This window comes from Choristoneura fumiferana, chromosome 16 (assembly GCF_025370935.1).
Source record: "Choristoneura fumiferana chromosome 16, NRCan_CFum_1, whole genome shotgun sequence".
NCBI classification, from domain to species: Eukaryota; Metazoa; Arthropoda; class Insecta; order Lepidoptera; family Tortricidae; genus Choristoneura; species Choristoneura fumiferana.
In genome coordinates, this window is record NC_133487.1 from 4,033,615 (window position 1) to 4,055,081 (window position 21,467).

A 21,467-nucleotide genomic window follows, 5' to 3' on the forward strand; every position below is an offset into this window, starting at 1 on the left:
TGAAAATATGCTTCTTGTTGTTCTAGACTTAATTCTGCACTGAATAAAACATGACTTTGGTATTTAACAGCCACTGCCTCTAATGGAAGGTGTTATTAGTACACAATAAGGTCGTTAGCATAACTAACTACCTCACACAGAAACAGCAATAATGATGTTTATTGCTTTTTGATGGAAATATGGTAATGAAATAAAATTATAACCTATTACAGTTAATTGACGCTTTTATGGTGTATTTGTCTAACAAATAAATAATTAATAAAGTTCAACTGTTTATTCAGAAAACAGATACAGACAGTACAATAAGAATTACAATATGAGCGGCTTATATTAGAAAACATTTGATAAAACTTGTTGACGTACACGTACAGTCAGTCAAGAAATTGAATCACATACCAGGATTCAAAATTCAAAATTCTAATCATTTTTTCAGTAAATAGGCCGCAATGGGCATTTTTACACGTCATTTTTAGGGTTCCGGGGCCAAAACGGAACCCTTATAGTTTCGCCATGTCTGTCTGTCTGTCTGTCTGTCCGTCCGCGGCTTTGCTCAGGGACTATCAATGCTAGAAAGCTGTAATTTTGCACAGATGTATAAGTAAAGTATGCCGACAAAATAGTACAATTAAAAATTTTAAAAAATATATTTATAGGGTACCTCCCATAGACGTAAAGTGGGGGTGATTTTTTTTTTTGTTCTCGTCCAACCTTATAGTTTGAGGTATCGTTGGAAAGGTTTTTTAAAATCATTAGGGGTTGCTGTAATGATTTTTCGATTCAGTGATATGTTTGCGAAATTATTAGTAGTTTATGAGTAAATAGCAGCCTAAGGTATAAAATATACCTAAATCTGAAAGATTCCGTATAAAATATTACTTAATTTTTTCGGACCATCATTGCCAAGAAGAATGCGCCGCAAGAAACTTAATGGAACTTTTATGTTACCTACCTCCTGATGTCACATTGCCGTTCCATACATCTGTGAAAGATATTATAGAGAAATCGAATATGAAAAGGTCCTACCATGTTATGTGATTCAATAACTGTACGTCAGTAAATGAATATAAATACTTTTCATTAAACAACACTTATAAACAATTGAAGGGGTGAGTGGATGGAGATTGAATGGATTATGCAATGAAATTGGAGAATCAAACAAAACTAAATAACATACTACATTCAACCACTCACTCCTTCATTTAAGAGGAAAACTACATTAAGAGAATGATTAATGTTAAAATAGAAGCTGTGCAGAAAAAACTAGTCCCCCAATTAGGAACTTCCTTACTTTTGTTTTTTTTTTTTAAACTCTTATTAATTATCTATGGTGAAAAATTTAAGTGCAATGTGCATGAGGTAAATCACTATATTCGTGTAACAACGTCAAAAACAATTTAACATTCTTTAACATGGGTCTCTGTTAGTTTTCAAATCCATTTTCATCTTATTTTTGGTGTTGTCATTTCAATTCCATTCTTATACCTCTATCGATACTATCGATGATTCCACCTCCGCCATTGTCGAGATTGAAAAAAAACGCTACCGATTGCACGGGGACATCCTACTGTTTAAGTGTGTCATCTGTACAACTTTCAAATGTCTATACATTATAAAAGTTAACGTGATCGACGGATGCACGGACAGTGGACACTTCGTAATACTCGTAGTTCTCTAAAAAGACGAAAAGCTTTTAAAACGTATTTTTTTGTCATTATTACCATAAAGGTTCCAGTACCCGACATAGGCCTTCCCTAAAAGAAGTCGTTCTAGAAAATTTACGTCCTAACGGCAGTTGGTTCTTTAATGGAAACAGCCGAAAATCCCACTTCAACTAACTAATTCAATGTGATTTTGAATCAAATGCTTTTGTGAAAGCATTCAATTAAGCAAACTGAGATTTAGTACGGTTCTTCATTTTTTTCAGTGTTTTTCTCGATTTGTTGCGTATTTAGGCAAGGAGAGCCGCCAAGCCTGGAAAAAACATTTAAATGAAACTATACAACAAACAAAAGTTTTAAACCTGTAAAGGGGACTTATTATATATAATAATAATAATTTATTTCCAAAAATCATACACATCAGCAACATACAAAGTAATATCTGGCAGACCCCAAACTAGGCAGAGCCTGTATCTTGGGGCCTTGGAGTGCACTATGCTATTTAAAAGATTATCATACATATCTGCAATACCTAGTAGACGCGAAGTGGAACTTGAAGTAAAATGAAGGTAAACACCAATACAATTTAACAAAACTAAAGCGGAATGAACAAAAAAAAAAACTGTGTGTGTGTGAGTGTGTGTGTGTGTGAGAGAGAGAGAGAGAGAGTGTGCGGTTAGTGAGGTTAGGGGCTGACACGAAGAAGGATATGATATAGTAGACTAAACTAAACTAGTAGAGCTAGAGACATGAAGTTTAGGACACAATTATGCCTTGATTATCAAAAAAGTGCACTACTATGGAATATTTCAAAATTCCTACGGTATAGAGATCAGCTAATTTCCAAAAGTGCCGAGAGTTACTTACTAATGTAGCATTTTTCTAAATAATGTAAGAAAGAAATTTATTTCTAGATGTATGTAGTGGTAATTAAAGGAAAACTGAAGTTCACTACCGTTCTTCATCCGTCTGAGTGTTATTCTCGAGTTGCTGCGCATTTTGGCAAAGAGAGCTCCCATCTCTGGAAAAGCATAATAATACATTTAAATAAAACATGTATTTAAAAAAATAACGAAAGATGAAATTAAATATAAATAGTGGGATACACATCAATATATAAGTATATTGTAGATAAACTGTGTTATTATAAGATAACAGATAGTGCCTTATAAGCATAGACTTAAATACAGGTAAAGAGAATGGCTTAGAGTCGTAAAAACTCGTTTGTAAATCCCAGCAGTTAACGGTTGTTGGACAAATATGGCCAGCGTACTGCCACTTCTGCTTATTGATCTTACAAAAGTGGTATGAAAAAAAAATTTATGGGCATCTTATTAAAAAAAAATACCTTTCTTCATCCTTTTCAGTAATATTCTCGGCTTGTAGCATATTTAGGGAAACAGAAGAGTCAAACCTGAAAGAATATCTACATAAATCAAAAATATTTAAACAATATAAATATTAATAGTTTTTAACTTTCAATCTGTAAAGTAGATGTATGTTTTTCGTGATTTTTAACCGACGAAAAAAACGGAGGAGGTTCTCAAGTCGACACGTATATTTTATCCTATATATATACCATGAGAATATCGGCATTAAAAGTAGGCTGTATAATTTATATTATTCATCATCATCATCATCATCCTCATCAGCCGAAAGACGTCCACTGCTGAACAACGGCCTCCCCCTTAGAACGCCACAATGAACGACAACTCGCCACTTGCATCCACCGGTTTCCCGCAACTCTCACGATGTCGTCAGTCCCACTGGTAGGAAGGAGGCCTGCCAACGCTTCGTCTTCCGGTTCGTGGTTGCCACCCGAGGACTTTTCTCCCCCAACGGTTATCTGTTCTTCGAGCGATGTGGCCCGTCCATTGCCACTTCAACTTGCATATTTTTCCAGCTAAGTGTGTTGGTGACTTTAGTTCTTCGACGAATTTCCGTATTTCGGATTCTATCGCGCAAAGAAAGTCCAAGCATAGCTCTCTCCGTAGCTCGTTGCGTGATTCTGAATTTATATTATTAGAGGAACCCAACTGTCTATATATTATATAAAATTATATTCATATTCGTCAGTCGTTTTAGTAGTAATCGCGCGCACGTACGCACGCACGCACGCACGTACTCACAAACTTTTGTATTTATTATATAACTAGCTTTTGCCCGCGGCTCCGCCCGCGTGGTATTCGGTTATCGCGCGCTGTTCCCTCGGGAACTGTGCATTTTTCCGGGATAAAAAGTAGCCCATGTCACTCTCGGGCCCATAAACTATCTGTATGCTAAAAATCACGTAGATCCGTCGCTCCGTTACGGCGTGAAAGACGGACAAACACACAAACATACTAACACACTTAATATTAGTATGGAACTGGATTATATTTATTATTCAATTTTGTCGTCATTATGGTATTACTAAAAATAAATCAGTAAAAACCCTAATTCTTTTGAAAATTTCAAATAATACAATGTTTTACATATAGGTACTATCGCGGTCATTACTAATAAAATAATAATATCGTCACTACTTTAAAAAAAACTCGTAGTTTAAAATAGATATTTTTCTGAGTGAACTTTATAGACATTACATCAAGGTTCAATTTTGTTGACATATTGATTTTAGATAAGTACGAGATTTTTTTTAAAGTAGTGACGATATCTTTGTTACAATAATATAAAAAATCACAGTGACATCGCATTACCTGATAAGGGAATTTATTGACGACCTGATGGCCAAGTGGTTAGAGAACCTGACTACGAAGCTTGAGGTCCCGAGTTCGAATCCCGGCCGGGGCAGATATTTGTGTGAATAACACGAATGTTTGTTCTCGGGCCTTGGATGTTTAATATGTATTTAAGTATGTATTTATCGATATAAGTATGTTTATCCGTTGGCTAGTATCCATAGTACAAGCTTTGCTTAGTTTGGGACTAGGTCAATGTCCCATGATATTTATTTATTTATTATGACACTTACTGTTAGAACGAACTCCAAAAAAAAAAAATGTAGTGTAACAGGTATGATCCTGTCACCACCTGTTGTTTACAGAATCTTAAAATTTTTATAAAATATAAAGTACTCTAATTTAAATGGAAATCAAAATTAAGTACCGTTTTTCATCCTTCTGAGTGGTATTCTCAGCCGGTTGCGTATTTCGGCGGAAAGAACAGCCAAGTCTGAAAAAACACTTTAACTAACTAACTGTTAACTGGAAGAGATCCCTTTATGGAATAAGTTCGCCGTTGTACTTTGTACTTTGCTTTGTTAACTGTTATTTTCATATGTTTTATGTACAATAATAAATAATAAATTTCTTTATTTAGGCATTTTTTTAAAGAAAAATAGTTCTCACTCATTTTCTCGAGGAAGGAAACCGACTCCAGTCCTATAAAGGATTAGAACAGGAAGCGCACGGCCTTAGCCTGTGGACCTAGTTACTTGAAATTTGACTCACTTTAACAATCATCAACATTATTAAAATGCATTTCATGGGATAAAGATCACCAATACCTATCGACTTCTCGGCGTCGAAGTTCTGTGCGCCACAGAAGCAGTCTATTTAAATCTAATCTGCTGAAACGTCGAGTTACTAACCTCAGCGTACAGAAGTAGACGATCTCGAGGATGCTCAGAAAGGAGAAGCCGAGGAAGAGACCGAGCAGTCCGCCGCAGTTTGCAAAGAAGTCCGTCATCCCAAACAGCTCCGAGCGACGCATCGGTACAATTTTTGGGGTTTTGTAAAACATCTCTATGCGAGTAAACCTGAAATAAAAGTTATATGAGCGCATCAAATAAATTTGTTTTTTTTTTGTCAGATATTTTTCTGCCGAAACTTTCAAAAAGTTGCTTAGCTTTCTGGTTAGACATGTCTACGAGTTGCAATAAAAACTTTTCACTAAATTGAATGTCTTTACTTTAAGATAGATTTAGACGTTTTGGGATTTTACCTTGATCCTGAGGGTAAAGTTTAGTATTATTCCTGTGATCCGATTATCTACAGTATACTTACTTATTTTGTTTATAAGTCTAGTCGTTGTAGCGTTAAAGAATTATGAATATACAAACCCGCGCGCACACACACACTTTGTGCATTAATAATTGGAATTTAACGTAATTAAAGTTAAATGTTTTTTTTTTAAACTTGGAGATTACGTTTGGGATTTGAAAATCATAAAATAGAATAAGTACCTAAGTATAACATTTAATTATGATTGGTTTTTTGGAGTCTTTTTGTATTTTTTATTTCAACTCCAAATTTGTTACTTTTACGGGTATCCCGTGAAACCATATCGAAAATACAAACTGAGACATGGTTGCACAGAAAAACCAGAAAAAGAGACCAGTACTGGGAATCGAACCCAGGTCCTCAGCATTTCGTGCTGCTTGCTTTAACCCCTACACCACTGCTGGACACTGAGGACTTGGGTTCAATTCCCAGTGCTGGTCTCTGTTGTCTGGTTTTTCTGTGCATCCATGTCTCAGTTTGTATTTTCGATATAACATTTAAATTAGTTTAAATTTAAAGGTGCATACTTAAACTGCGACAAGTCCGTTGTATTTGGCATTGAGTCGCGAAGCAATCTTTGATTCGAGTCGTATCTTAAAATCTTCACGAAGTCTGCTTCATACTGAATATTTAGACACAGTGGATAGCATCGACATTGTCCACCTCGGTTGTAATCACCTTCCCGTTCATCATATTGTACTAAAAAGAAAATTAGAACTTAAAATTCATGCCATGAAAAAAATCAAGTCAATCTCAAAGAAGATAAGCCTGCGAAGATATATACAAATTAAAACGAAATAGATTATATTATTATGGCATAATGTAAGTAACAATGAGTAGTAGTTACGACATATGGATCCGAGACGTGGTGCTCTACTATAGGCCCTATAAATCGGCTCAGTGTTGCTAAGCGAGCTGTTGAGATGGCTATGATTGAGGTTTCTCTATTCTATAAGATCGAATCAGAAATGAGGAGATAGATACGTAGAAGAAGGAGGGTCATCAACATAGTGGATTAGCTCTTTGAAGTGGCAACGGGCAGGCCATACAGCACGGAGAACGGATGGCCTGTCAGGCCGAAAAGTTCTCGAAGTTCTCGAAGGGAGACCGCGAATCGACAAAATGCAGCGTAGGATGTTAACCAACGAGATGGATGGACGACTTGGTTAAAGCCGCGGGTTAAAACGTTAAGGGTGGGTGCAGGCCGCTCCCAATCGAAGCTACTGGAGGTATATGTGTGAAGCCTATTTACAACAGTTGACATCCTACGACTGATTTGGCGATGATGATGATGAATGCAACTGATATTTTAGGAGTAGTAAAACTGCGTGCTATTATGTATCCTGATCACTACTACGATCTTAATCGTTAATCATCAGTGCTTGCAAAAGACAGCCGGCCAAAAAAGTACTAGTGCCATATTTTATAGGTACGGCTTTCTAGCACTAATCTTAGCCACATTCGGGGAGATGGAAACGACGGACGGGTAAAACTATAAAGGGTTTAAAGGACTACGGAACTCCAAAAACTGGTTAGTCAAAACTTGCTTACCTACAGCTCGTTGGAAGCAAAACATATCCTCGTAATTTATTCTGCAGACAGTTGATGCATTGTTATCTGAAAGAGTCACCATCAACACAATTTAAGCCAACGGACGTTATGTAAATCCTGACACATTGCACTAATTAGAAGTTTCCGAATATTGACAATATACAAAAATGCAATTATACTTGTTGCGTGCGACAGAATAACTAGCAAGTATAGCATTTTCTTTCCAATGGTTCACATAGTCAATATTCGGAAACTTCACAGTTGTGCTGTGTCAGGATCTACTTCATAACCGCCTTTAGATATGTACTTAATGCAATACAATAAATCTTTATTGCACACAAACACAGTAAGCAGTACAGGAAACACAGGTATATACATAGAGATTTTCTAAGGTGATCAATAGGCGGCCTTATCGCTTCACAGCGATCTCTTCCAGGCAACCTTTACCATGGACAGAAGTAAGGAATAAATTTTAGCAGGTGATGCAATTTACAGTAGATGAGAGCAATATCAAGAATACATAAAACTATAACATACAATACACATACACAACAAATCTAAACAAATAGATAGGTATATAGATAGGTAGATTTGGAATGTAAAATTTAAATTCAATATTATTCTTTGCTTCTTACGGTTTCACTGAGCTACTAATATATTATTTTTTCTAGTAGCAAAACGTTTACTCAACAAAATTTAAGATCTTGCAAGATGTTTTCGTTTTTAAAAAAGCCTTTTTTTTGTGAGCTTGTAACGATGTCGGTTGATGTAAAAGATATTGAAAGTATACCAAATTGGTTATAATCCGCCCCTCGAGTGTAAAGTTATAAATAAACCGTCAGCCAATTGTATTCCACAAAGTATGACCAGGCGCATTCAGGTTATTTGAACAGCTTTCGGCAAGTAATACAATATATTTACGTCTAAAACAATAAAACACCGCAATATCTCAACAATGTCTTAAGTATATCAAGACATAAGTCTTTGATTAGTGTGCTCAAAAAACGATGGAGCGAGCTATGCTCAGAGTTTCCCTACTTAGTCGAATCAGAGAAGAGAAAATCCGTATGAGAACCAAAGTCATGGACATAGCTCGGAGAATGGGCAGGGTATATTGGTCGTAGAAAGATTCTAGAGTGGTGTAGGATGTGTGATGTCGTGTGGGAAGCCCCTTAAAAAATATGGACTGACGATCAAGTAAAGGTCATAGAAACCACTTGGCTGCGGGCAAACAAAAAAGCGTAATAAGATTATCACTAACGTGGCATATGGAACCAGACGCAGCCACATAGCTGTAGAGTGTAGTTGGAGAGACACTCCAACTTGCAGTTGTTGTCGGTGTACGTGTGGAAGTACCTCAACTCTCGCTCTCCAGGAAAGTAGCAACGCCGGCTGTGTTGGTCACAATTAATTTGGTTAAAACAATTAGACATACTAAGTAATTGAGGTTAAAAATAATCACCAATACTGAAAGATACTGAATTACGAGCGCAAGATGTCAAAAGCTAGAAACGTTTTTTAAGTTTATACAATTGTATTAATTAACAGTTAGCTGGTTATTATTTCCAAGTGGAAAATAAGAATATCTACGCTTACGTATCCGCGGCATAGGTCCTGAGACTGCTTGAAGTATTTGTGATACTTAGCTTGAGTCCCAATGATATTCTCTGTTCGTTTGGAGCTGCGTAGAAGAACACCGATGACTGCGGTAAATCTGCTGGATGGTGCAGAAACACCTTTGACAAAACAAATATTAGTATTCTCTATATAATATTTGACCGGGCGAGCAAAGTCTTGGTTTCAGCTTGGATTTTGGGGCCGTCTGATATCTTCTATAGGTCACATTTCTTAATCAATTGTGGAAAATGTTGTGAGCAGGTTTGATAATTAATTATATTGAGCTTTTCCTTCGATTCAGATAAAAAAAATCAAAGTAGCAGAGCCACTGGTTCTAAAGGTGCCACGGGTTTAAGATAGACTGACGAAGTCTACAGCTGACAGAGCCTCTATTTATAACTCTAATAATTACTATTTCCTAGCTTCTGTCTCCATCATCATCATCATCATGTCAGCCGAAAGACGTCCACTGCTGGACATAGGCCTCCCCCAAGGCTCTCCACTCAGACCGTCTTGTGCTTTCCGCATCCACCGCGATCCCACGATCTTAACCAAATTGTCGCTCCATCTTGTTGGAGGCCTACCGACAGCTCGTCTCCCGGTCTGCGGACGCCATTCGAGAACCTTCTGACCCCATCGGCCATCAGTTCTGCGAGTAATGTGCCCCGCCCACTGCCACTTTAGATTCGCAATTCTTCGGGCTATATCGGTAACCTTAGTTCTACTGCGGATATCATCATTTCTAATTCTATCCCGCAGAGAAATCCCGAGCATAGCCCTCTCCATAGCCCTCTGAGTGACTTTGAGTTACTGTCTACTTTGTGATAATTGCTTACGCAAATTGTTCACATCGACTAGTCGCAGCGAGTGCTGTTGACAAGTGGTGATTATATTTCCTATGGCAGCTGACACTCGACTTATTTTTGGGGGTTCTTTATAGGAGATGGGGGCATGCAGTCGCGAAATTTTCATTATGGATGACAGGGAGGGAGAACCTATGACAGTGCTGAATTCTCATCAGCTTAAAAAACTCGACTGCATATCCCTAACTCCCTGGAGACTCGATTACTTCTTATGGTGATTTTCCAGGCGAGACGAGACGAGGCGAGACCAAATTGAAATTTGTATGGTGGCGTCCACGGCGGCCCGTGGCAGGCACGCGAGAATGCATGCAAATTTCAATTCTCGTCTCGCCTCGTCTCGCTGGTGGAAAATCACCATTAGACCATGAGCGTTAAGTCGGGTGGTGGTGACTATGATAGTTGTGAGGCAGTTAAATATACCAGTGCTGGTCCGCACGCTGGTCATATTCATTAGAGTAAATATACTTAAGAATTAAATAAGAAATTACTTTAAATCCGTCGTTGTTAGTATTGTAAAATCTTGAGACATCTTCGTTTTCGTGTTTGAGAATTATCGACGCATCTGGACGACTATATGTACTGCGCTGAAAATAAATAGTCATGGTTTTTGTAGTGATACGGGATTGTGATCTATTCCGGTAGAAGCTCGAACATTATGTATAGTCAATTTCATTGAATGATGAACGACACAATATAGCGCCATTGTAGATAAGCTTTTCTAATAAAATAATACAAAAATAAACCAACAAGCAATGGACTTACTCTTCCAGGCTTCGGAAAGACATCATCGCTGGAGTCTAAGCGAGAGTAACCCCCAGATTGGGACCAGCCCACACTTTGTTGCGAAGCACCCAGGTAAGTGTAGTTATTTTGTATGCTAAAACAACGATGAACATGTTGTAACTGAACTTTATTTAATGAGCTACTTATAAAATGAAATAAATATCACAAGACACTTAACACCAATTGGCCTAGTCCCAAAGGGAGCAAAGTTTGTTTTATGGGTACTACGCTATAAATAATCATACTTAAATAGGTAAATATGTTTATTTTTTAAATAATAATATATGTAATTTAACACCCAAGACTCGAGAATAAGCATTTCATATTTATCATACAAATATCTGCCCTTGTTGGAGATCACAAGCATCGTAGTCAGGGCGGTCATAACATAATATCTCATTTTACATTCGATTTTAATTCCATTCATTTACTGATAAAAAAGCTAATACTCAGAAAATCGACGGGTTTCTGACTCAACCTCGTTGTTCAACCGTCGTCGTAACAATAAAAATAAAAATATACACTTTGCTAGAGTAGATATTCCAATTGTATAAAATTTCATGTACAGTCGCAACAAAAATTTAAACGTTTAAAGTGCTAAAAATATGTATACAGGCAGTGGCGTAGCTAGGTAACCAAAGACCCTGAGGCAAAAAATAAACTAGGGCCCCAACTAAACTATTTATTTAAAATCGTTTGTTCTGTATTCCGAATATTACGAATGTGGGAGAAATTTTCACTAGTTCAATTTATAGTTTGCAAGTCAGAGTCCGAGGGGCCCCCTGAGTTTGGGGGCCTTAACACTCCTGTAGCTACGCCACTGTATACAGGACTTCATTGCCTATTTTTTGCACTTTGGCTGTATCCATATCTTTGTTGCTGACTGCCTAAATTTACCTATTATTTCGTAGTATTTCATTAGCAGCTAACGAATTCATTGTAAAACATACACCTTCCATGGTTAGCACTGGATTAAATAGTTCTTTACAGTCACCAATGCTTCCGTACAAATTGCAGGAATGAAGTATGTCATCTATATTCGGCGAAACCTGTAAGTAGAATAGGTATTTTGTCTTAAAAAACAGGATGATAGGTCAAAGAAATAACCTTCGTCAAATGTTCTGGATAACTTTTTCAGCACTTATAAGATAACTATACCTACCTCAAATATTTTCTCAACGATTCGGACATTGAATGGTTTTGGTGTCATTTCATTCGGTAGCCCAAGAATGAGACAAACAGCTTCATAAAGCATGCTGTCTTCTGTATCATCGCTGTAAAATAATGTATAATTAAACAAAGAGAACAAAATATGTACATATCGTACAGTCAGCAAGGAAAGTCCATAAACCATTTAGCATCATCGTGATATTTCCCAGTCTACTCTCTCCCTCTTCCTATATTTCTGTCTCTCTCTGTCGCTCCATCTCACTAAAATCTTTTTTTAATTTCTTTCTAATATATTAACCATTGCGCATCAGATATAAAAGCAGGAATAGGTATGACAAAACAGGCATTTAACACAAAAAAACACTCAGATCAAGTATTTCCAAAAAGACTAAGAAAAAATTATCAAAACATTTATCTGGAGTACCTATAGCCCTAAAGTTTGAAAGCATTCGAAATGTGGTGGAGAATGGAAAAAATGAGTTGAACAGAAAAAGTAATTAATGATGAGGTTTCGGAAAGAGTGGAAGAGAAGAGAACATTAATAGAAACAATACAGAATCGGAGAGGAAAAATGATTAGTCATTTTATACGACATGACGAGTTCATAAATGTCATCTTAGAAGAAAAAGTGGAGGGGAAACAAAAAAGAGGGAGGCCCCGGATTGACTATACAAAGCAAATAAAGGAGAAGGTAAGCGTCATGTCGTATAAGGAGGTTAAGGAGACAAGGCTTTGAGTAAAGATAAGAGCTATACCGACAAGAGTGTAACTCTTAAAAAAGAAGAGATATTAACTATTACTTCTCTTTAAAATACTTAACACATCAGAGTGATATTTGTATTGCATAAGATCGTAATCGTCATCACTGCATACGGATTTCTTCAATTTTGAGTGCGGACAGATTGTAACAGACGGGAACGGCACCTGAAACCAAAAATCTTTAGAAATGATGAATTACTCCTCCTACAAGAGTACTCGCCAAGTTTCAATTTTAAGAGAGTACCTATAATGCGCTAAATTAAAAAGACAACTTTGTGATAACAACTAAAAAGATCTGTAATACACATTTATTTTTAAATTTAAGGAAGGAGCTTAGAGGCATATAAAAAAAATTATAAACGTTAATATTTTTAAGGTTCGTGAGTCGTTGAAATAAATTCATTCTAACCTCCTGAATCGAAACGTAGTCGTCGTCGACAGTCACGATGATGGGAGCCGACTGCCACTTCACCCAGACGTTCCAAATCAGCATCAAACACAGGCTCACACTTGTCACAAATGATACAGTCCAAAATATTCTGTAATAAGTTAAGGGTTCTAATGAATATACTTAGACTCAAAATGAACAGAATGTCAGCTTTCTGATGTGATCCAGAAACATGCCTGAATGTACTCTGAAAAGACGGTACATAATGATAAGTTTAGTGCAAGCAAGTAAAACACGATTTAAAGGCCTATCGCATTCAAATTCAAATTCAAATATTTTATTTGCTTTTAACACAAATGCTTCCAAATACACTTGGTTACCTTTTTATAATAATACAAGTACTTAGTTATTATTCACTATAGGACTTACACAAACAATAGTTATTATGGGCAAATAAATTATTCTAGTTCTAGTCAATATATGATACAATTTAGAATAGATGTCCAGGTAGATAAACATTTCATACTTAATAAAATTGTATTATTATTTGGTAGAACACCCATAAAATTGCATGATGTTCTTTTTATGAACTTCTTATGCCCCTTGTCTCGTGTGACAGAAATCACAGTGCCCGTAGTGGTAATTCAAGTTCAACCACCTCTTTTCAGTTTGGTTTAAATACGCCATAATCTCTCTACACCATCAATCAGACATTTTGAGTTTTTTTTTGTTACTCTCAAAAATCTGCTTCAATAGACTAAGATCTCACTTTGATGATGATCTTTGATGATGATGAGGTCTTACTTTTCTACGAGGCTGAGTCTTTTCTCCGCGATGTACCGCAGACCGTGCAGCGTAGTGTTTTGTGCAAAGTCTTGTACCAGCTCCCCCGCTACCAGCTGCCTGCGCTCGCGACGCACTCTTTTTTTGACACTGGCCTGCTCTTTTTCATTGTTGGAACTAAAATAGTCACAAATAAAAAAAAGTGTCAATAAGCCGACGACAATCAGCCACAGACGCCGCGTGTTATAATTATTCTAAATAAACCGTCGTACGCTGACCCAACGCTACGTTTAGCAGAATAATCTTAATGTGATCCGCTTACTCTTATTTTGCGCGCACAATAAGAGTAAACAAAATCAAATACTTGGACCATATTAAGAAACTCACAGTTGACCATGCAAAACGACCGACTCAATCTTTCCGTTCTGGTACTGAAGAAATTTTCGTTTTCCGTTTAAAAAAGAACTCGAAAAATGTGTCGCCTAGTCGCCTAGGAGTAAAATAAATACACCGAAATCCAGTTTTCGCGGCTTTACTCACTTTTTTAAACATCAAACGATTGCGCAGTTAACAAATTGAAAGGACCATAGAATTACCAAACAATACTACAAAAAGAGGTTTTTATAAAGTCAGTCAGTTTTGCAACTTGTGCAGGATCAAATCCTAGCGTTGTACTACAAATAATTGTTCACTTTATTTTAAAACTGAAAAACATTGCTCTCAAGTCTTAATTCACCGTCCAACGGCCTCTGCAGACACCCGCTAACCGAGGTTCATACAGACAACACAGACAGACAACGCAGGAATTTCAATAGTAATGATTTCTTAAAAACTTTGCATCCTTGAAAAATTCGCAGACTTAAAGTATATTCAGTATTGGCTAAAGTTTTGTGTCTAAGCGTTGCATGATAAGGGAGCTTATAAATACGGATTTTATTTAGCTCAAGATATTTTCTAGTGATACGGTTTCACAATTATCAAGGTAAAAAACAATTATCAAGGTAAATGCCTTCGAAACTTAATTTTTAAACAGAGTTTAAATAAAAACGATGGTAAAACAGTGACTGCGGCCGAGTATAGCCCCTCAAGCACAAAATAATAAAATAATTACTTACTCCATCTCAAGTCTTGGTATCTGACCTTTGTTCATCTATTTTAACGATTTTTTACGAACAGAACTCTTCTTTTAAACTACATGTCACCTCGCTTCCGCGACAGACGCATTAATGTGTTGTCAAGGGTATATTTGTTAATCGTTAATTAATTCGCTCAGCGGTCCTTCCCATACCGCGTTAAATTTTTAATGAATATAAATTAATGAATTCATCATTAACTAGCTCATACCCTGAACTTGGTCTATGTGCAATATAGTGGATTGTACAACAAGAGCATGAAACGAGCCATTTTACCCAAGGCGTTCAGCCACCCGAGCCGGCACGGCGAGGGTGGATAGACACGTCGAGGGGAAAATGGGTTTAATGCTCGAGTTTTACACTCTGTTTTTGAAATAGCAACAGTGGAAACAATTGTTAACTTTCTATGTACCTTTTATTTTTCATGCATTATTAATATATATTTTTTGTTTTTATTGATTTATTTTGATTGATTTTTAGTTTTAAATAAATAAGAAATTATTTTAATAAAAATGTAGAAACTTTTTTGTTTGTGGCTGTTGACACCTGATTACCTTGGTCTTAGACGAAGATTTTACTTTATGCACTAGTGCTTAAAAAGTCATTTTATGTCGCCTAGATCCAGCATAAACAATGACATGAACTTTACGAGCATGAGAATTGAAATAGTTATTTGTGTCACAAGGGAGCAAAATGATCTATTTACGGCGAAGGCGTAGGTACATTGAATCCAAAATTTACCAAAGGATTCTATAATAGAATTCTGAGCGTAGCGAGGGATTCTAAAGTAGAATCCTGAGCGTAATGAGGGATTTAAGTGTTAACGCCCAAAATGAAAATAATTTTGCTCCCGAGTGGCTCATACAACTTTTCACACCGAGCATTAAGAAACTTGGAAAAAAATATTCTTAATATTATAACAGAACAAACAGCATAGAAAATGGCGTGGATTTACAATTATCAACATAAAAAAATGGCATTTGCAATAAAATACTTAGAAAAGCCTTGAACAGAAAAGTTGCACTTTGCTCCCTCTCATCAGGGAGGAAAGTTACTTTTCTGAAAGAGAGGTGTGAAAAGAATATTGTCCTATACTTAGAAGAATTAAAAGAAACAAAACTTAAGAAAGTTTTTGACTGCGAATAAGTTTATAATCGGTTTATTATTTTCAATGAATCATCATCATCATTATATCATCCAAAGGACGTCCACTGTTGGCCATAGGCGTTCCCCAAAGACCTCCAGTTGATTCCGTTGAAAGCGGCTTGCATCCACCGTAAACTTGGTTTTCAAAGTACCAGCGGGTAATTATTAAAAATATCAGAGGATGGTAGTACATAATGATCCCCTTACGCGGGAATCGCTGTAAAATGCAGGTCCTACTCTCCAGGTAAAAAAATAAATGTATCCTTTTATTAGTAGGTAGTACTCTTAGTAGGTACTATGTAAAGTTTATACTTACGTATCTAAACAGATATTTTTATGCTGTATGTTATACTATTATAACAGCATAAACTGGCTATAACTTATACAGTCATGAAATTTGAAAATTCATCACCTCCAATTAAGACTAAGTAATTACGTGGTCAATTAGAGCACAATAGTTGTGCCCCGTGATTTTATAAGCAAAAAAAAAAAACATTTAAAGTGCGCCCGTTGAAACTATAGGCACCATCAGCCAAATATGTGGTCTACCAACTTAAAGTTGTTAATCGTTTGCATGGCATAAAACAATAATGCCGATAGACATGTCTGTCAACTCGAAAGTTCGACTTTAGCGACATATTCATTTCATAGGAAAATATAGGGATTTGTTTAAAATTTGACACCACTTATTTAGCTGACCTATTATTTAATCAGGCGTAACAAAAATCACATAAACCTCTCAATCACCACCACCAAATTACACTGACGCGTTTCAAACTCAACCAGAGGTCATATTCAGAGCAATACAACCGTACACCATGCTACCACATGTTAGACTTACAGATGTTACCAGATGTTATTAAAACTTTTTAAGTTAAGATTTTTTTTATCTATTTTGTACTGTTTATTAAAACGTTTATTTTGGTTTGTTAGTCTTATATCTAGTAGCATGGTGTACGGTTGTGTTGCTCTGAAAATGAGCTCTGATTAAGTTCAAAACGCGTCAGTGTAATGTGGTGGTGGTGACAGATGGGTTTATGTGATTTGTCTGTGTTCTTACAGTGTGGAGGTGGAGGAACTAAAAGTAATTGTGTCAGTACATTGAACGTACATGTAAAATTTCGTATCTGTGCTATCAGCTCTTGAGGAGTTCCGTCATCAGCAGACGACCCCGGCTGCAGCATCAGGTGGTATATATAATATAAACGCATTGTCATTGAAATTTAATGATCATGTAGTCTTTTGTGTGTGCCATCAACTTTTGAGGAGTTCCCTTCCAGAACTGCATGAACACTCATTTCTAGCATATACGTAGCTATCAAAAGGTCGCGGGTGAGTAAAGTAATTGTTTTAGTTAATTAAATACCTAATGGCTATTTACATTTAAGCTATTACAGCCAAGCCTAGGTGTTGTGACAAGATAACATGGTAAGTGTGATGAAAATATAATTGCGAAATGGCACAAAATAATTTATTTGATTAACGAGGCAAACCTTACATTATTAACCAAACTTAAATATTCCTAATTTTGAGCCCGTGTCTTTCAAAATACTACAGTTAGTGTTTAAAGCATTAAAATCGGAACGATTGATCTCTAGGCCATAAAAATCAATTTGACCCGTAACACGAAAAAAAAGGGGGAGGAGTTATGACGTCATCTTTTTATATATGAAAAAAAAAATTGTTCTGAAACTGATTGTGTCTGGTATTATGAAAGGGCTTACTAAGCCGATTCTAAAAATATATCACGTCATTATATTTCAGTCACTTGTTTAGTAACTTGATTATGTAAAATGATTTTATGTCTCCAAAACGTTATAACAAATGTTATTTTCCATTTCGATCATTATTGAAAACTCTGTTATTTAATACAAAAAGTTTAATTATACTGATTAAACAGGACCCTATAGTTTATTATGAGTATGTTAGCGAGGTTTCCTCACAATGTTTTCCTTCACCGTAAAGCTCGTGGTAAATTTTAAATGTAATTCCGCACATGAATTTCGAAAAACTCAGAGGTGCGAGCCGGGGTTTGAATCCACGATCCTCTGCTTGAGAGGCCATAGGTCAAACCACTCGGCCATCATGGCGGTGAGGAAACCTGCACAAACCTGCGAAGCAATTCTATGGTGTGTGAAGTTCTCAGTCCGCACTGGGCCTGCGTGAGAACTACTGCCCAAGCCCTCTAATATTGAGGGGAGGCCTGTGCCCTGCAGTGGGACGTATATAGGCTGGGATGATGATGATGATGATGATGTTAGCGAGTTAGAAAATAAATCGTTGCGGCAAACATATTAAATACTAGAGTTTACCCGCAGTTTCTCACGCGTGAACTATTCGATATGGAAGTAACAATTGAAATTCCAGGATTTTCCAAAATTCCCCTGAGAAATCCCAAATTGTATATCGTGATCTTTATTAATTTATGTTGCGTTAAAAACAACTGTAAAATTTCATGAGTAAACCCAGGTTCCGGACCTTATAAAGGAAAGAGGGAACTTTAATAGTATATTTTTTATCGAGGGACTAAAATAAGCCAATATCCCGAAGTGGTTAGCCACCCGAGCTTTAGCGAGGGTTTATATTGACTTTTAGTCTCGAGGTGAAAACTCTGAAAGAATTAATGCATCCATAAAACTTTCATAGGTTTTTAAATAAATTATTCTAGATTTCGGTGGCAAAAGATTATCAATTATATCTTTTGCTCTTTACTCCACATCATAATTTTTACTATCGCTTGACGACATTGTGTGAATAATCAATTTATTTTAATCGTTTATGATTTACGCTCTACAAAAATTTCAAAGTTTTCGCGGTAAGTAGTTTTTTCCAACCAGACACAGATATAACAAAATCGCATCGGCGAAATGGTCAATACACAAACTGGAATAAATAGAATGGCGCCACCTTCTATGCGGAAAAAGCATAGAACTAAGACCACGTAGACTAAGAACGTAACATTTTCGTCATGAAAATGGTCCACATACAATCTTATTTTATGCCAAAAACGAAGCAAGTACTGGCTGTTTGAGTTTATCTAAGTCACTCGAAGTAAATTAAAAAAAAAATCACTTTAACTCCCTAGGGACTAAAGTTCTCACTTTACTCCCGCCTCGTAAAGCTATAATTGACCTACCTTTGAAACATGAGAAGTGATAAAGTATCAATCATATGTCCGTCTATCGCAAACGATTTCATGCGAGTCTATTTAACTGACTAAGTTGAAATTTAGAGCTCAATGTGTATTTGTGAGACCCAAAGAAGTACGAACTTAGGCTAATAGTAACAGGCGCATTACCTAGGTACTAACCCCCTTATTCATAAAACTTAACAAGCCTACGTTAACTAACAAATGCTTTGTCCCTTTCTAACAAATAAAAATGTCGAAGTGACAGATAAGGACAAACGAATTTTAGCGGCATTTTAACTAAAATAGGTTTGATTGTCGTTTATGAATAAGGGGGTAAGTATCTATTTCCGCTAACTTCTGGTGTAATCGCGTTCATGAGTGGAGACCGCGGATCGGCAAGCGTGGCGTGGGACGCCCTCTGACTAGGTGGAGCGATGATCTTCGCAAAGTGGCTGGCAAGAACTGTACCCCTGGTGTAACTTTTCGGTTACAAAATACGTATCGATCGCGTTCGCGTTAAAATCTCAATTTATATGGAAACACGAACAGCGCCTCTAGCGGAACGTTTGCGATGTTCGTGTTTCTATACAAATTGAGATTTTAACGCGAACGTGATCGAGACGTATTTTGTAACCGAAAACTTACACTAAGGGCACTGGATGAGAGTGGCCGAGGATCGTGCTCAGTGGCGTGCAATTGGGGAGGCGAATATCCAGCAGGCTGATGATGATGATGATGATCTCTTTTCCTAATCTTGTCCACATTTGTGATACCGGCTTTCAAAAATAACTCCTCATTTTGGTCACTATTATTATTACGTCTTTTGCAGCTGACAGCTTCTTGAATATTCACATTATTACTCAAGTTTTAGGGCACTTTGCGAATTAGCGAATAAACGTTTCTATTCTATTCTATTCTATTCTATTCACTTAGGGTAGCTGTTTCTTGGTGGCATGTCATATTAATATGACCAGTGAAAAGCGCTTGTATTGGTGCTAATATTTATCATTACGTTAATAGGTACGTTAGGTTCATTAGGTATCTTCAGATACCCGAAAAGCAGACAGCCCAAAAATACGGGCCAGATGTTTTGCTACTCAGTATATTTAGTAATTATATGACACTTTAATATGCACGATGAATAAATAGGTTTTGGTAAAAAAACATTTTTATATAAGCTTTTTTTGCTGACTGTACTTATATTGTCACCCAAACTACATTTGCATACCAAATTTCAAGTCGATGCCATTAACCGTTGAAGAGTTCCGTCCTGCGGAGACGATCCTGGCCGGAATACTTGGATGTCACTACCAGAATATTGTATTGTCATGCAATTGACACAAGTATGCAAAATTTCAGTTCAATCGGTAACCGAGAAGTGGATCAAATTTAATTTGCAAGATTTAATGACAAACATCTGGACAGGACAAGTAATAATAATAAATAAATAAATAAATATCACGGCACAATTCACACCAATTGACCTAGTCCCAAAGTAAGCTTAGCAAAGCTTGTGTTATGGGTACTAAGAAAGGGATAAATAAAATAGATATAGATACATACTTAAATACTTATTAAACACTCAAGACCCGAGAACAAACATTCGTATTTTCCATACAAATATCTGCCCCGACACGGAAATCGAACCCGGGACCTCAAGCTTCGTAGTTAGGTTCTCTAACCACTAGGCCATCTGGTCGTCTAATAATAAATAAGTAAGTAATAATAATAAATAAATAAATAAATAAATATCACGGCACAATTCACACCAATTGACCTAGTCCCAAAGTAAGCTTAGCAAAGCTTGTGTTATGGGTACTAAGAAACGGATAAATATAATTATATAGATATAGATACATACTTAATCATAACATATTAATATCACCCAAAGACCGAGACAAACATTCGTATTTTTCATACAAATATCTGCCCCGACACGGGAATCGAACCCGGGACCTCAAGCTTCGTAGTCAGGTTCTCTAACCATTAGGCCATCTGGTCGTCTGTAAAGTGTAACTAAATAAAAGCTTGTAAAAAATAATCCGATGAACATCTCCTATATACGTCCCACTGCATAAGACAGGCTTTCTCTTAGAACTACTTCCCACGTGGGCCCTATGTGGATTGGGAACTTCACGATGGCATCGAATTTTTTAGTAGGAATATCAAGGTTTAGCGTAATCTGGTGTTGGATTGGAGGCCAAGACCCATTTTGGGTCACTGCGTCCTTTTACGTAAAGCTAAATGTTAAATTTCTATAAGTTTCGAAAAACTCTGAGATCCGATACCAGGCTAGAACCCGCGACCCTCTGCTTGATAGGCATAGATCAAACCACTAGGCTACGACGACTTTACATTTGATCATATGTACATTATTGACGACTGAAAAAGTGAAGATAAATTAGAATCCATTACAGTTAATGAAAGTCTTATAATTATTAACGATTTATGTTTACATAGACACAAAAGTAGGTACAATGGA

The 21,467-nt window shown here is 36.6% G+C and overlaps 1 protein-coding gene across 1 annotated transcript; it reads right to left on the reverse strand.

The window, feature by feature from the left end:
- Window positions 1–259: 259 nt before the first annotated feature.
- Window positions 260–14,840, reverse strand: LOC141436288 (pickpocket protein 28-like). The gene is made up of 17 exons (XM_074099194.1): window positions 14,692–14,840; window positions 13,598–13,753; window positions 12,815–12,944; window positions 12,467–12,570; window positions 11,639–11,750; window positions 11,374–11,525; window positions 10,456–10,570; window positions 10,182–10,277; window positions 8,810–8,949; window positions 8,475–8,605; window positions 7,214–7,279; window positions 6,190–6,361; window positions 5,251–5,418; window positions 4,767–4,832; window positions 3,007–3,072; window positions 2,614–2,679; window positions 260–1,971 (listed from the first exon to the last, which is right to left on the reverse strand). The coding sequence occupies exons 1-17, from the start codon at window positions 14,724–14,726 to the stop codon at window positions 1,899–1,901; spliced, it is 1,848 nt and encodes a 615-aa protein (XP_073955295.1). The 5' UTR covers window positions 14,727–14,840; the 3' UTR covers window positions 260–1,898.
- Between the last annotated feature and the right edge of the window lie 6,627 nt (window positions 14,841–21,467).